General features: G+C 35.3%; 1 protein-coding gene across 6 annotated transcripts in view; it reads right to left on the reverse strand.

The window, feature by feature from the left end:
* The window catches only part of Rab28 (RAB28, member RAS oncogene family), a 90,063-nt gene that overhangs the window by 63,472 nt on the left and 8,055 nt on the right, over nt 1-18,536 (reverse strand). For all 6 annotated transcript variants that reach the window (XM_057772188.1, XM_057772187.1, XM_057772190.1 and 3 more), the window contains exons 3-4: nt 17,025-17,113; nt 5,294-5,423 (exon numbers count right to left, since the gene is read on the reverse strand). In XM_057772188.1, coding sequence (XP_057628171.1) covers nt 5,294-5,423; nt 17,025-17,113 — 219 coding nt within the window. The remainder of the gene's footprint in view (nt 1-5,293; nt 5,424-17,024; nt 17,114-18,536) is intronic.

Consider the following 18,536-nt stretch of genomic DNA (forward strand, 5'->3'; position numbering starts at 1 on the left):
CTAGAGAGACATGAGTGGCTAGGTCCTACCCCTCAGAATATTCTAATAGCTAGGGCCCACTCTGGAGGGCCTCCAACCATCAGGCTCTGCCTATAAAACACTCTAAAGGCCGGGCGGTGGTGGCGCACGCCTTTAATCCCAGCACTCGGGAGGCAGAGGCAGGCGGATCTCTGTGAGTTCGAGGCCAGCCTGGTCTAGAAGAGCTAGTTCCAGGACAGGAACCAAAAGCTACAGAGAAACCCTGTCTCGAAAAACCAAAAAAAAAAAAAAAAAAAAAAAACACTCTAAAGGCCATAAAGGCTGGACTCAGGCCTTCCAGATGCATGCAGCCAAACTCCATTCCACAGAATAAAAAGCCCAAGCTTTCTGGGCAGTGGTGGTGCATACCTTTAATTCCAGCATGGATTTCATATAAATGAAATCAACCAAAACACAGCAGAGACAGCGCCAACTGGACTTCTCTCATCATCAAATGAAGCTTCCAATACTGGGAATGAGTTACACCTAAACAAATTGTTAGCCAAAGGCGTCCTGTGGGAACTCCAAACAACCTAGGGCTATTGCTTGCTCTCCACAAACTAAAAGCAATTCCCCATTGCTACAGACAATACCTATACAAAATTCATGGAACAAGGAGAAGTTGAGTTGGTGCCTACCTGTGAGAGTTATCAATCAATGTCTGATTTGACTTAAGGCCCACTCCACAAGATGGAAACCATACCCGACACTGCTTGAAGAACCAAGAATCAGAGACTGCATACATAGCCTAGGAACCTAGGTAAAATCAAACACTACTGTTCTACTGAAGGTACATAACAATAAAATGACTTCTGTAGTCTACTATACTATACTCATAGATCAATGTTTTGCTCAGCCATTATCAGAGAAGCTTCCTCCTTCAGCAGCTGAGAAAAGATAGAGATTCACAGCAGGACAATGTACAGAGTGAAAGACCTTGCAACACTGCGCCCTAAATGAGAAGTCTCCATCAAATCTCTGCCCTCGGAGCTCAGGGAAGTCCGCAGAAGAGGAAGCAGAAAGAATGTAAGAGCCAGAGGGAATGAAAGGTACCAAGAAAACAAGACCTTCTAAACTCAGAATACCAATGAGTACTGTGCACATATGAACTCGGAGACTGAGGCAGCACTCACAGGACTAGCAAGGGTCTGCACCAAATGGGGACCTAGAACTGAGAGAAGTGAACACATGCTCCCACCCCTAATCAAAAAGCTAGCTCCAATTGATAACCTCTTGCAAATGAAAAATTACTTTTCTTCAAGGGGATCTCACTAGGGAAACAAACTACTCTTAAGGGCAGGCTCCATGCACAGCATGGCCTGTGTCAACACAAAATGAAGTCAAGCATCCGTGGAGGTTCCTTGTTTCATAATGTTGAGTCAGTGCTTTGTTTTTTGTTTTGTTTTGTTTTTGTTTTTTAACCTTATAGGTTCTTTGTGTTTATATTATGGCTTCTGGTTTTCTGTTTTTATGGCATTCTTAAGTGTGTGAACATGTTTGTCTTATTTTATAATTATGCCTGTTTGTTTTCTAAGAAGAGACAGAAAAGGTTTGGAAAGAAATGAGAGAAGAGTGGAAGACATGGGAAGGGTTTAGAGGAGGGGAAACCATAATCAAAATGTATTATATAAAAAAAAATCTAAGAGCTGAGACACCAGGCCATGTCTAGCCCTCATTGAATAGGAAGCAAACAAGTATGTGACAGAGAAATGGGAAAGAAAGAGAAGAGGAGTCGTTTGGGCACTATAAGAACTGGAGATGTAATGGAGGTGAAGAACAACCTAATGTGAGAGGCCTGAGCTACCACCTGAGGCCGTGATGATGTGAGGGTCTATGTTGCTGTTAAGGGCCTTATCTGGGTCTGTGGTCATATTGCAGCCAGGATCTATGTCAATGTTCACAGTCTGTTACCACCAAAGGCTATAAGGATGTCCTCGGTCTGTACTGCAGCCTGAGGCCATGTTGATGTCCAAAGGCTGCACTGAGCGGGCCCTATCCCTTGCCTGGGTGGCATGGAAAAGCTGGTCCTGATGGTATAGGGACAGCAGAGCAGGCCCCAATGGTGTGAACACGGGAGACCTGGAGGGCTGGCCAACTCAGCTACTATCTAGACCCAGACAAGATTTTTAGTTGGACCACCCCAATATCTTCCTCATCTATGAGTTGCTGCTGAAGCATGTGAAAGGGTCAATCCTTTGGACCCATTGTCACAGGATCTCCACAGCTCAGGGCACAGTTAATAGAGAGTCTCAATGAAGGTCTAGTATTGATGGTGTAGCAAAGGCCAGAGGTCTTGAACTTGACTAATGACTCATTGCAATAAACATTCACAAGTAAAGCTGTTTAAGCAGAAGGGTGGAAAAGCAGTAAAGACAGCAGAGTGGACTGGGACATGTACAGAATGCTATGGTTGAGAAAGGAACAGATTGTTGCACAGAGAGGTCAGATAGAAGGGTTTTTGTTTTTTGATGTTGTTTTTGAGTTTTTTTCTTTTCTTTTCTAATTTTTTTTAATTTTTTATTTTCTTGGGGGAGGGGTTACAAGGGTAGACGGTGGATATTTAAAAACTAGGAAATGAGTGGTTTGGGGGTGTATAATGTGAAATTCCCAAAGATTCAATTAAAAATTATGTTTAAAAGAATCTATTTTCAATAAAAGAAACAAATAAATGTAAATAAAAAGATAAAAACATTTCATGCAAAGGTAACCATGTTTAAACAAGAACGTAATGATCTAGTTTCTACTCTTAATCTATCATGTTTCTCTTGCTTTGACAAAGTGTGGTCTTTTGTGAATTTTACTACTTTTTAATAAAACTGTATGCACAAAAAGAAAATACAAACACACGATTACATTAACTAATGTAACATCAACTTTGGAACACAAATTAAAAAATATTCAGTAGATAGAGAGTTAAAGACTTAATAGGTTTAACTGTAGAATAATCTTTCATTATATAATCACATGAAATTGGGTCAGTGACAGATAAAAACAGTAAGTAACAGCCAGGAAATGCTCACTTATAAACTTTGTTTTACATAATAGTTATTGTGACTATAATATACTGTGCTATATATTGTGCTGAAGGGACATATTATAAATACATTTAAAACGGGGTAATTGTTAAGTTAAAGGTGAAAAGTGTGAATTTTTAATAATAGTAAATATCAAATACAGCAGTCTATTAATTTTCTGCAAAAATTTAAATAACTTATATATGTTTTTATTTTTATTTTTAATGCCTTGGCATAACAACACAAGCATAGACTAGTATTTCACCTAGTCTAATATTCTGTTGTTGACATTAACCAATGATGGTGGATGTCGCAGGATAACCTAAACATATAGCATAATGAATATAATTATACACTACTATGTCATTATCTCAGATGATGGTTAGATCATACCCTGGAAGAAATGAAAACAAATCCCAATTCCCCTCTCTCATCTACAGCTTTCCATATGGTGATGAGAAACCTCCAACAAAAGTATAAGCAGAGTATAAGTTAATGCCTTGGTAACATGACAACTGACCAAGAAATTATCATCTAAAATGAAAAGCTGCACACAGAAATAGAAGCCAAAGTGACCAAAACCTATTATTTGGAAGGGAGATTTCAATGAACTAAAAATAATGATTCACTCCAAAAGAATTACTTATAAAACAGATGTGTAATTCTTAGTTAAAGCTAAAAACAAAACACTACAATTTCTACCAAAGGCCATGCCATTTTGTGACATGCTATACTTTTTTCTAGACAGCTGACAGTACTATTTTAAACTCTGCAAAGAAATGGCTTCACACCTGTTTGTAATGGTTTTAAACTAGGGATTAAATTAAATGCTCATCTCAGTGTGTAAAACTACACAATTCAGAAATCTGGTTCACCCTTTAGGAAATACTATTTCCTAAATAATTACAGAGAAAATGTATTGCATTTTTCGGACATTTAGAGAAAATAATTCTCTTGGCAGTATAGATAGATAGGCACTGACTTAACAACCCTTGTACTCAGGAAACAGTTTCTAACTAAATCCTCCATGGTATAATTTGAGTTCATTTTCTATTTCTCTGACTTCAAGTAAACTGGAGAATATCAGATTATACCATAATATCTCATGTATCTAAAACCTCTTATTGTCTTCTTTTCAAAATTACTACAGGTCAATAAACCAAATAGTAGTAGAGTCCCAGGTTCAGTTTTATGATTTCTGTCTGATATATATCATAGTTCAAGAAACTGATCTCAAAAAATTACTTACCTATACTTATTTTTTTACCAAGGACTGTACCTTTCCCTAATACAAAACTCTTCCAAAAACAATCTGCATTTCAGAAATAAACACTAAAAATTCAGGAAAAGTTTATAAAAGATGGGAATGAGGAATAATTAAACTTCAGTAAGCACTATTCCTTCTTTAGAAGATCGTTTAATGAAATGTCTCAAAGCCACTGGGACAGAGCTGTACTGTAGTGTCACAAAATTTGTGTTGCTGTTCTTAACAGTCCACATAGCTTCCTAAAAACCACATGAAGCCAAAATATACACTATCAGTCTTGAATTACCTTTACAAAAGCAGCAGATAAATTAATCAGAGCAAGCCTCAAAATAGTTATTGAATAGTAAAGGATGTCTTAAAATTACACTGTAAAGCCTGAAATGGTGGTTCAATTCACACGTTTGAAAGTTACTTCTTAGACTGTAATATGAACCATATGGTATACTATGAATTTCAGAGATTAAATGTCACTTTAGAAAAAAAAGTTGTTAGATGGTTATTCATATTCATAAGAATTTTCTACTTAAACTCCAAAAAGCTGTTCCCAGACACTGAATATTTTTTTAGGAAAAAAATGATCAACAAATAGGCAAGCACCTTTGTGAAGTCTCTGCTTAGACCACCATAACAAATACCAAAGACGAATGAACAATCAACATTATTTCGTATAATTCCAGGAACTGCTAAGTTCAACATGACGGTACCAGCAGATAAAAGTGAGAGTCCTCTTCCTGATTTGACGGTCATCTTTTTGCTGTGTCTTCATTTCACAGAGAAAAAAAATTCTCTCTCTTATGTCTCTATTTCTTATAAGGGTGTTAATCCCATTTATGAGGGCTCCACTATCATGACCCAGTGAGTAAGTAAAAGTTATAACCCCTACTAACCACCACATTGGGAACTCAAGTCTCAAAATGCCAAATGGTGGAAAGACACAAACAGTCTACAGAAGCAAATAAACTTCACTACACATAAATAAGTAGTACCACCTTACTTTTATTGCCCACCAAAGCAACCAGGGGCTGAGTTTCCGATTCTTCGCTCACAGTCTTCACCACAGAATACCAATCTTCTAAATTCTCAAAACTTTGATAATTTGTAATATCATAGACCAAGAGGATTCCCTGTCAGAAAAGAAATGCAGAATATTTATAATATACTCTTGAAATAATAATAATAATTCTTAATGTTTCAAATATATCAGGTATACTGTAAAGTACAGTTGTGTTTTTTATATAAAAGCCAATTTCAACTTAAATGTATTATTAGTAGAAACAATGTCAAATGATCCCATTCACAATAAACACTGAAACTAAGGTATAGTTTTATGAAAATTTTAAGTAATTTCCCAATATAAGATACCTAAAGAACTCTTAGTAGATTCAAGATAAAAAAAAAAAATTCTATCACCTCAAAAAAAAAAAAAAAAACCTGCAAAGACTAAAACCCCACCTCTCACTTTCACAAGGCAAACATTTAAACTTTTCAATAAGTAACCATCTGCTGCTTCTCCAATTTTAAATGTCTTCAAAAATGAGATTCCATGATACATGATGTCCCTTGATGGGCAATTTTAGTGTTTAACACAATTTTCTTCAAATAAAATGTGGATTTCCTCTTTTGGTCCTCTGTGCATTTAGAGAACAACTGGAGAGTGTCCTCCTTTTAACAAGCCATCGTATACTTGAAGACAGTTAAGTAACTTCTTACCAGTCTGCTTTCCAGAGTAAATAAACTCAGTTCCTTAAAGCCGCCTCAAAGGGCCTATTTTCTGTCCCTTTAATCATGCCTGTTGATTCTTCCCAGGACACACTACATAGAGTTTTTTGACATCCTCTTTAAAATGAGCAATGTAAAGCTGGACATGATACTGTAATAAGAGTCCAAGAAAAGCTAAATATAAGAGAGGGGTTACTTCCTGCTTCTTATATATTATATTCCTTTATAATTTATCCCATTATATTTCAATATATTCATACACAAAAATAACAAAACCACATACTTGATTTTCATCTAGTTTGTAGTAAAACACTTAATATGAAGCTCGGCTTACAGGATAAGTCACTCAAGGCATTCATACCTACTTCTTATGTTAAAATAACTATTTTTGAATCTGCTATGTATCAAACACAGATCTAGATCTTTTACACCAATCCCCACAACCTACAGTGATTGGTATTATCATCCTCACTTTATTGATAGAAAGGTTATAATAACCAAGAGGATCCAGGCAGATAACAGATGGAACCAGGACATCAGTCAAGGACTAAGTGACTAAATGCATTTGTCTGCAGACTCTATACCATGCACTTTACTGACTGCTAAGGATATGAATGCTGAGCTTCAAGTAATACAGTCTTCCAGGAAAACTATATATATAAACAGATAAGTATACAACACGGGAGTCACAGCAAGTAATAAGTAATTAGCTCAGAGTTCCACTGCAGCTGCTGTCAATGTGACATTACTGAACTAGCATTTCCACCCTACCCATAAACTATAAATGTGAACAACCCTGGGATCCCAGACAATAGAAATTATAGCAATTAGTAGATAATTCATTTTGACCACATAATAACTCTTAACATTTTTTAGTTTATATAAAAAAAATAATCATGAGTGTATTCAACAATTTGCTCACAAAAACTGTCAAAAATTAAGAGTTGGGTTTCTAAAGCTAGAACTGGCTGTTCTTATGATCTTCTGGTGCTGAGCTTTTATTAAACAACATCAATCCTTAAGTCACCTATTTATTGTCTTAAAAGTAAGTTTCTAGAGACTAGAGAGACGATTCAAGGACTAAGAGCACTGACCCTTCTTCCAGAAAACCTGGGTTCACTTCCCAGCACCCACATGGCAGCTATTATTGGTCTGTGATGCCTGTTTACACCCTCTTCTGGCTTGTCAGAGTACTACATGTGGTATACAGATATAACATATAGGCAAAATGCCCATACATATAACATAATGAATCACACAATTAGATTTCTGATGGTCTCTAAGATCCTTTTCAATTTCAATAATATGTAATTTTAAAGTCAGATATAGTGGCTCACAGCTATAATCCCAGAACTAAAAAGACTAAGGCAGATGGATTGTTCTGAGTTTGAGAATAGCTTCCACTATACAGTGAACTACAGAGCAAGACCCAGTCTCAAAAAATATTTTTTTTCAAAAAAATTTTTAAATAGAATACCTAAGTTTGCTAGGCAAAGTGGCATCCACTTGTAATACCACTACTTGGGAGGCAGAGTAAAAAGAATCAAGAGTTCAAAGCCAGCTTTACTTACATACTAAATATAAGACCAACCTGGGCTAAATAAGAACTATATAAAACAAAAATATGTTACATAATTTTACACAAAACTGCTTTTCTGATTTATTTTGGTAACAACATCTATTTCTTTCTTCCAAGATTATTTCTGGTCATTAACTAAAATAGTTATCTGAAATAAGAAGTGCAATCACAATTTCTTGAAGAATATAGCTCCAAAACTGAGCTTTAGAGACAGCCAATCCTTACTGACTCTACCTCCCTCTGTAGTGGGTGATGGCATTTATTGTTTGCTGAAAGAGTCCTACCCTTGGATTTCAGGCCTGGAAACATCATCTACTTAATCTGAACAATTATTTTTCTGTCCCACCTTTAAAACGCTTAATAGACCTATATGATCAAGAAAATAAAAATAAACACCAAATAGATCACTGAAAATTAGTAGTTTATATAACTGTACATGATTTTTATTGCTCACTGTGAGTCACATTCTCATAGTAATTTTGCGGTATTGTACATTAATTAAATAAAGTCTAGACATGGTGATAACTAATCCTTGAAATATTGAAACCTTTTGACTAATACATGAAAATATTTGCCCAAGATGGAACAAAAGCTGGGTAAGACAAAACACATATGAGTAGAACATGCATGCCACCATGTACTGATGGCTAGCACAGTGGAGCATGCCCTTAAACCTAGGACTTAAACCTGGGAGGCCTCTATGAAATATTTACATCTAACTCTATAGGAAAGTCGCCAATCCCTACTCTAGACTAATGTATTTTTTCAGTTATTATTTTGAATCATTTTAGATTCATAAAAAGCTATACTTCATTCACTAACTTAGCTATCCTTCAAACCAAATATTCTCAACACAATAAAATATAAAAAAACTTTTGACATTTAATTATTTTTACATTTATTATTTTGTCTTTATTCTTACCATAATTATTAATGGTGTGACCTTTAGTGTTATACTGAAAAATATGAAAATCTGATATAAAAACAAAACAAAAGAAACTTGAGGAGTATGGGCTTCTAACACATAAAGAATTTTGATTATTATCTCTGGCCTTACAACAGAAAGATCAGATTTTTCAGGGGTGCATCAGAGAACTGAGATTAAAGGACAAATCACTGCCCTAAATCCTGGAAAGCATAGTAAATTAAAAGAGTACAGACAGAACTGACTTCCCTGGATCAGAAGTTGCTGGGGATGGTAATGTAGGACACAGTAATACAAACAACCTGCAGGGACTGTTGCCTGGCTGTAGCATGAAGGACTCTCAGCAACCCACTCTTTGGATCACCCTCCCCCTCCCCGCCACCACTATCATGGGATTTACCCACAGAAAGTTGCAGAGCAAGGAAAGGTCTGCTCCTAGTTCTGACATGGAGAAAGTAACCAATGCAATACCCTACAAAGCATTAGATCCTGTGGGTGGAGGAAAGTTTCTAACTTCCAACTCCTCTAGCCATCCTCTCATTGATCTGAGGCCCACTAAAAGATTGGCATTAACAGAGCTTTGGGATAAGAGCAACTATAAGCAAATATTTCAGCTGAGAAGCGTTCTTCAAAATATCTAAAAAGGTTGGGATGAAATAAACAAAGACGCTAGAGGACTTGAAATCTCTGGCATCTACAGCTGTCAGTGAAAGAAAACAATGCATTCAGGGCTAAAGCAATATAAAACTTCATACCAAAGACTCACTTACCTGATTTCTTGTTATTCACCTCACTTTATCATTCAATAGAAAATTATAAGGCATTTACTTTAGGAACTCTTTCCCTGGGTGATATAAACAAAGTTCTACCCATCCACAGGGGCACCAATGACAAAATATAGTGTATTCCACTGAAATCCAATTTAAGGAATCAATGAGGTTTATGGCTTACTTAGAAAGTGTGGTTGAGGTATTACAGGAACATTCGAAGCCTGGAAACAGCCATATTACCAGAAGATCTCCCTTTAGCCAAGATGATGACTTTCCCATACCACATAGATGGAGTGTCCCTTTAGTTAACCTTCTACATACTCCATACTCTAATACCTTCCAAGACCAAGAGGCCATGTGCAATTAGGACAGAACTGTGTACAAATGGCAGACAGGTGTGGAATCTCAGTTGAGGATCCAATAATCCTTCTCTCATCCTATTCTTTTATGAAAGAACATCAGCACACAACAGTCATAAGTTTGCTCTTTGAGGGCTCTGCCAAGAAATCACCACCACTCTGGTGACGATGCTTGTGTTTGCAGTTGGAGATGTGCTCAATCTCTCAGCTTCCTGTCCCTGCAACTATGCCTGTCACCCACTGTCATGCAGCATCACAGTGATGGATTTTTAACCCTTTAGAACCATATGCCAAAAAATCTCTTCTCTAAGTTATCATGATAGGAAACCAAAATAAAGGCAATCTTAAACTAAAGCAAATGAAAGGGAGTAGAAATAAAAAGTAGAGCACAAATCAATGAAGTTGAAAAGAGAGAAATAGTACAAAAAAAAGATTCTTCAAAAAAGCAATTACAAGGGAAAGACACAAATGACAGTAGCAGAATGAATATAAAAAATAGTCATCAAAGGGCTGGAGAGATGGCTCAGTGGTTAAGCGCACTGGCTGCTCTTACAGAGATCCTGAGTTCAATTCCCAGCAACCACATGGTGGCTCACAACCATCTGTAATGAGATCTGGCGCCCTCCTCTGGTGAGCAGGCATATATGGAGACAGAATGTTGTATATATAATTAATTAATAAATAAATAAATCTTTAAAAAATCATCAAGCTGACATCACATATATCAAAAGAATATATGATCAACCTTATGGCTAAAAATTTGGTATTATAGGTGAAATGAACCAAAAGTTTAACATTCATTACCAAATTTTTTGACTCCCAGGGTCTCTACCAGCAGCCTTAGACCCAAAAAGCTTCTTGGGTAGTCAGTTCCTCAGGAAGACCCTCAAAATTGAGTCTCTTTGATAAATAGTCAATCTAGGGTTCTTCTTATTCCCTCCAAAAAGTACCAGAATCTTCCTGGTCACAAATACAACTTTCTGAGAAGTTTCATTTTAACTTCAACACGAGTTGAATGATCCTGTCAACTATGGAATCCAATTTTCTTTGAGCATTGTGGCCATCTAAAGCCATCAGCATTTCTCCCGTCCCAGACACATTTTACCACCCACTCGCCATCATCTTTCTCCTGTCTTTATGCTCAGGCCACCCTTCTGTTTCGCACCCTAATTCAGCCTCCAGTAGCTCCTCTCCTTCCCAAATCTTTCAAATAACCTTTGTAAATCAGATTTCAACTTCAAGAAATGCTTCTTTCAATGTTCCAATGTCTTCACTGTAATAGACCTTCCCTTCTAATTTCAAAAAGATATGACTTCTCCTTGCTCAAGACTTTTTCTACATAGATTATAAGATTACTTTATGCAGTTGTTTGTTTGCATGTATTTAATAAGCATGGGTAAATACACTGAATGCACAGAATTCTCAAGGTATTAACTGACTGCTATTTAGAAGTAACAAACAGGGGGCTGGAGAGATGGCTCAGTGGTTAAGAGCATTGTCTGCTCTTCCAAAGGTCCTGAGTTCAATTCCCGGCAACCACATGGTGGCTCACAACCATCTGTAAAGAGGTCTGGTGCCCTCTTCTGGCCTGCAGACATGCACACAGACAGAATATTCTATACATAATAAATAAATAAATATTAAAAAAAAAAGAAGTAACAAACATTGGTGGCAATACTTCATATCCTTAATAAATTTTTCTCTATTTTTATTATATTGGCAAATGACACCTTAAAATCCAGAGGATTTTTTTTCTTCCTAACATGCAAGAGAAATAATTTACCTCATTTTTCAATTACACAGGGAAATTAATTAAAACGTAAATACAATGCAATAGCTACAATATAGTATACTTACAACCTAAAAATAATACTACAAATGGACTCAGGACATTGCATTTATATATTTATGTATTTATAGATACATAATAATAATAATTTAAAAAGAGACCATAAATTTGAGAGCTAAGGAAAGAAGAAATAGAAATGATTGGAGGGAGGAGAGGGAAGACAGAAATAATATAATTTAACTTGGGGGGGCAGTTTTCAAGACAGGGTTTCACTGTGTAGCTCTGCCTGTCCTGGAACTCACTCTGCAGACCAGGATGGCCTCGAACTCACAGAGATTCACCTGCCTCTGCCTCCCGAGTGCTGGAATTAAAGTTGTGTACAACCACCATCCAGTCTAAATTTAATTTTTAAAACTACAAATAAAAAAATTAAAGAAATGCCAGTAAATGAAGGCTATAAATAAAGCTATATTTGGCAAATAACCAATAAAAAATCATAGTAAATGGTAGCAGAAGGTTTCGGGAGTCAAGCTTTTAGATATAATCTGTCCCTAGTAGTCATGCTGGCACCAAATCATTTAGCTGATGGTTAACAAGCAGGCTCAGCTATGTAGGGCATTGATGCACAAGAGTAGTTGTGTTCTAACTCACAAATGACTACACTTCATTGAGTTTATGCTCAGTGGAGCACTGTTTGCAAACCACTTAGATTCCAGGATGAAAAGAGCTACGAAAATGAAACATCCAGTCCTTCTCTGAGGTTGTTATTAGCCTCTGTTAGCCACAGGTTACAGGGCACTAAACACTATGTACTGTGTGTTTGCTCCTAACCGCTAGGAAAAATAGCCTATAACTTCTTACTGAAGACTTCTAGACATTTTAAAGTTAATTTAAAATCCAGGCATTTAACTGGGACTTATTTTAGTTCTTGAAACTAGCTCTTATCAAAATATCTTAATTCTTTCTGGAGGTCAGTTCACTTGGTTTCAATGTACACTATCCAATGGACTTTTGCTAAAGTTAAATGTTACTAAGAGAAAAAGGAGGTAAAATAATCAATTTTATCTAAAGCCTAGTAAACTTCTACCTTTCAAATAAATTTCTTCCTAGATACTAATGTTTAAAAAAAATTACATGCACACAAGTAATACTCTACAGCTTAATGACCCAGATTTATAGAAGATAAATGAGAAGTGCGTAAGATAAATCTATAAACAATGAAAAAGTTAGAAAGCCTCAACCAGAATGCAAAGCAGCATATTAGGTTGGTATACTAAAAACAGACTGTCATGACAGTACGTGTAAAAAGTTTATGTCCTGGTAAAGAGTAACACTCCCCAGATGCTGACATCCTTGGCTGAGGTATATTATTTACATATATTTTAACCAAACAGCCTAACTGATAAATGTATTTTTATGTATTCTACATATTATTTAGGTTTATAATTTCTGGAGAGCACAAAAAAAGTTATTACACTATTATTAATTTATGATAGTTTATTTCATCTTCTCAGAATTCCAAGTTTCTTAGGACAAATTTCTCAGAAACACTGTACTACCCTGTTATTTAGCATAGCAGGGTACATGCTTGGTAACAAAACTGTGAATAAAACATCAGCAAAAGAAAAACTGGTTAACATGTACTATCAAGGTAGAGCTACGCATGGCACATTCTAAGAAGACACCTAACACTCACTTTCTTCTAGGAAATGAAGCTCGTTTCACCAAAACAAAGAATTCTCAAAAAAGTAAAAAATAAGAATTTTAGGCAACAGGCCTAGTGACATATGCCTTTAATCCCAGTACTTGACATTCAAGACTACCATGGTCTACAGAGTGAGTTCCAAGACAATCAGAACTATACAGAAAAACCCTGCCTAAGAAAAAAAAAAAGAAGCCAAAAGCAAACAAACAAAATCCTGAAAGACATATTATACACCCTTACATTTTAAGCAATTATGTAATAATATAAAAGATACGTCGGGCAGTGGTGGCGCACACCTTTAATCCCAGCACTCGGGAGGCAGAGGCAGGAGGATCTCTGTGATTTCGAGGCCAGACTGGTCTACAAGAGCTATTTCCAGGACAGAATCCAAAGCCACAGAGTAACCTTGTCTCGAAAAATCAAATAATAATAATAATAATAATAATAATAATAATAATAATAATAATATAAAAGAGATACACAAACTTAAGGATATGGTTGCATAATCTTATGCATATAGTAAGTTATAAACCTGAGAATGGGTAGCATATTTTGTGACTTTCACAATACTTACTTTTATATAAAAGTAATAAATTTTAAATAATTTATATGATATATTTTACATGATTTAAAGAAAAGCAAAATAGGGGGCTGGAGAGATGGCCCAGTGGTTAAGAGCATTGCCTGTTCTTCCAAAGGTCCTGAGTTCAATTCCCGGCAACCACATGGTGGCTCACAACCATCTGTAATGAGGTCTGGTGCCCTCTTCTGGCCTGCAGACATACACACAGACAGAATATTGTATACATAATAAATAAATATTATAAAAAAAGAAAAGCAAAATAAAAGAATCCAATTCATATACACTATATTGTACAATTTTAAAGCAAAGAAGAAAATAATTAATTTTTATATTATCTGTCCCATGATGCCTAAAGTGCTATTCTATTTGTCTATCATAAAAGACAGCTCCAAGAGACAAACCCACACAAAGGTGGAAGGTGAGAAAAGACGACTCCACGAAGTTGTCCTCTGACCTCTACACATCACCATGGCATGTGTATACACATAAACACAATGAAATTAAAGAAAAAAAATTAAAGCTGCTCTATGTGACATACTGAGTCAAACATCACTAGAAGAGAGACTGTTTTAATTTTTATTAAAAATAAAAAAGGTATGTGGTCTGTAGATATAGTTTATGGGATAAGGAGAAAAAGATGTGCTACTTTCAAATTCAATTTAGCCATTCTCTTAAGTAAAACAAGTACTGTGGCTTCCAATGTCTCTCCATCCAGCTACTTCTCCTTTGCTTAGTATCTATTTTAAACAAAATAAGTTTAATAATAGAGAAAAGGGACTAGTTATACACTTCAGTGGAACAGTATTTGCCTGATATGTATAAGGCTGTAAGATTGATGCTCCAGCACCATAGAGGAAAAAAATTTTAGAAACAATCGCAAAAAGGGACCAAAGAAAAAATCTAAGCTACAGCTTTAAAAAGTGCATGTATATAAACTATCAGGCCATATAATCACAAGTATAAATGTGACACATGAGCAGAATGACTTTGCAAACAAGATAATGCAGAAAGAACAAATGTTAAAGAAAGTTTTAAGAGACAAGTGTAAGTGAAAACACCTGTCTCCAGAACCATCACAAATGATACAGTTCCCTGTCTATCTCATTTATACTTCTCAATATTTTGTAGAAAAGTAGATTCCACTTTCCATGGCAACTGATAAGAGTCAAATTGTGTACAGTGGAGTACTGTCTTTATCCTACAGATTCATTTTTTTAACAAAAAATGTAGTTTCACTTAACCAAATTAAGCTTTCTTTTTGTTGTTTGCTTTTTGTTTATTTGGGGCTTTTTAGGAAGAGGGTTGGTTTTTTGGTATTTTTAGACAGGGTTTCTATGTGAAGCCTTGGCTATACTGAAAACTCATTCTATAGATCAGGCTGACCTCAAACTCAGAGATCCACCTGCTTCTGCCTTCCAAGTGTTAGGATTAAAGGCATGCACCACCACCGTCCAACTCCAAATTATGCTTTCTATACTTAAAACATCAAACTCCAATAAATAACCATGAACATTTAGAGATTACCTTCATGTCTCATGATGATGGAGAAGATGCACATTAAAACCAGAATCAAAAGCAAAAATAAAAAGTACATACATAAGTCCTAAGTCAGTGCTCAGTAAGTTCCATGCACTTCTTTACCTGTCTACAAACATGCTACTTCAGCAGACAATAACATAAAAAGCATTACAGCATTCCTAAAGTCTGTCAAAAAAAGAAAAAGCAACCCACCAAAGCATTAAAATAGCAACTACTCTTTATGGTATATCTTTAAAATGAAATAATTTCTAAAGTGTGCTACTAGCATACATATTTTCTATTTGTATAATTTTATACTAAAACATAAAATATAACCAGACATAGTGGTTCACACCTATAATTTCAGCTCTTGGGAGACTGAGGCAGAAGGGGACTGCCATGAATTTGAAGACTGCCTGGACCATATTATGAGAAAGAAAAGACACAAACATAAATCATTCTGTTACAAACTTAAATTTCCAAAAAAGGGCAACTATTCAAATAACATTTCTACACAGATTTTCCTCTAAAAACATGCCATTATTATATTGAACTATTACATTACTCCATACATATAATCCTATCTATTTGTCTGGTAAATAAAGTTTACCAGAGTAAAGTTACATATATTAGCCTGAATTATAAATATTTAGCAAGCCAATACATAGGTCAAAAAGATAGACAGGTATATCTTTTGTTACTTGCAACTTAAAATGAAATACCCCCTTCAATATTTTTCATTCAGTTTACTGATAGTAGTCACATAATCAAATCACTGCATTTTTCAACTAATGACAGCAAAATTTAGTAAGGTAAGTTTTATGAAAGTTTTAAAGAGATTTCCAATTCCCACCAAATCATTCCAAATGTAGTCTAGAAAAAAATGTAACTAAAGAACTAACATAAATAAAATCAATCTCTACATATCAGACAAAAATCAGATTAGCAGATCAGACATGTGTCTTTAATGACAGTACTTGAAAGGTAGAAGCAGGATGATCTCTGAATTCCAGGCCAGTCTGGACCAGGCAAAAGTACACAGTTACGGTATATTGTCTCAAAACAAACCAAAAAAATAAAATAATAATAATAATAATAACAACAATAATAGCCAACTCTCAAAAGAGATACCACTGATAATAATAATAATAATAATAATAATAATAATAATAATAATAATAATAATAATAATGATAGCCAACTCTCAAAAGAGATGGCACTGGCTACTTTTCCAGAGTACACAGGTTCAATTCCAACCTCCATATAGCCCCTCACAACCATCTGTAATTCTAGTCCCAGAGAATCTGATGCCCTCTTCTGGCCTCCTTAGGTACCACATGCATGTGATGCACAGACTTACATGCAAGCCAAAAACAGAAAGTCAAACACATGAAATAAAAATAAAGTACAAAGAGCAGTCAGGGTTCCCTGCCCTGTGGGCAGTCCAAGGTCCTCCCCCCTTCCATCCAGGTCTAGGAAGGCGAGCATCCAAACCGGCTAGGCTCCCACAAAGCCAGTACATGAGGTAGGGTCAAAACTCAGTGCCATTGTCCTTGGCTTTGGACTGGAGAGGGAGGGGGAAGGGAGTGGGGCGTGGGGAGTGGGGGGAGGGGGAAGGAAAAGGGAGGCGGGGAGGAGGCGGAAATTTTTAATAAAAATAAATAAATAAAAATAAAGTACAAAGAAAAATTAAAAATATGTGTGTATATCTTGTACCTGCATGCTTCTGTAAGGAAAGTATTTAAAATATTAGGATAATCATAGAACTCACGTCATACCTGTGCTCCATAGATGTATTTATCCAACATCTTGCCACCTATTGTCTGCCCTCCTATATCCCAAACTTGAAGAGTAACATTCAAATTTCCTAGAATATAAAAATAATATAAAATAGGAATATGAAAGACTAACAATCTAACAACTAAACACAGTATCACAGAACACTGAGTAATAATGATAAAATCTAATGTCAACTTCATTTTATTCTACAAGTTCACATGTCAGATATTTAAAACTCTAAGCAATGTTGTCAAACAAATGGTGGTAGAGAAACTCTACCTCTTATTTCTATGGAAACATCTTTATAATTTCACTTAGTATAAAATAAAATTCAGTGGCAGGCATGGTGATGTACTTCTCTAATCCTAGCACTCACAGGAGACTCTCTGTTAGCTGGAGGTCAGCTTGATCTTCAAAGTGTTCTAGGACAGCCAGGGCTACATTGTGAGACCCACTTCAAAAAGAAAAATGAAATACTGTATGCGTTAATTTAAAAACTTATGCCTTAACAAAATTAAATATTTTCAGGTAATGGAACAATATAAAGCACATATACATAGAGAAAGAAAAATACTTTTAAAATAAAGACGGAAGTTTTATAACCTACCCAATCACACATGAATTGTGCTGTCACTTCTAAATATTATGTGTTCTGAAACGCAACAAGTAACAGACTATAAAAATTCACCCATAATTTTACCTCAAATGAAGTTTTAATTTGAATGCCAGCTATTACATATAAACACAATCAATAATTGTGTTTTTATATTATTTAATCTCTTAAATATATATATTAGAGCTCTATGCAAGCCCAAAACAGCATTTACAAACTAATTATATTTTGTACAAAACATGATGACTGAAACAAATGATTATGTGCACTTCAAAGTCTTCATAAATATCCAATGTTTTTCTCCATTACAAGCATCATAAAGGTATCCAAAAGGACTAAAAGGCAGTCATTGAAAACAATTTATGCATTTTGCAAAAAACTGACATGAACACAAATTTATTAAGCAAACTCCTCTTTCTTAACAATACAACTAATTATTAAACTATGCAAGTCAAAAACTATATATCATATATTAGCTGAACATTTTTTCCTCATAAAATTATATTGTTTCCTCCAAAGTCAGAACTGGTACCTTCCAAATGATTCACAAATCAGAAAATTTTGAAATTAAAATTTTGAACTGAAAAAAATGATTTCTCCTGAAAAATAAAACAGATTTTAAACTGAACTTTAATTTTTAAACCAATGTAAAACACTAAAATCAGAGAATGTCTGTCCCATCCTTTGACTACACTGCTGGAAAGAAAGCACGATAGTGAATTAATCACCAAAGTTTTACACTTCAGTTTGGTTTGTGTGGACTTGTATTACAAGATTTCCATTATTTGGATGTAGATCTGTTCCATCTGCCACAGTGCAGAGATGTCCAGGAGGAACATCCATTAGCACTAATGAGAGCTACTGAAGTTTATCGCCGTGATCATTGCCACACACACAG

The sequence above is a fragment of the Chionomys nivalis genome, chromosome 6, assembly GCF_950005125.1.
Source record: "Chionomys nivalis chromosome 6, mChiNiv1.1, whole genome shotgun sequence".
NCBI classification, from domain to species: Eukaryota; Metazoa; Chordata; class Mammalia; order Rodentia; family Cricetidae; genus Chionomys; species Chionomys nivalis.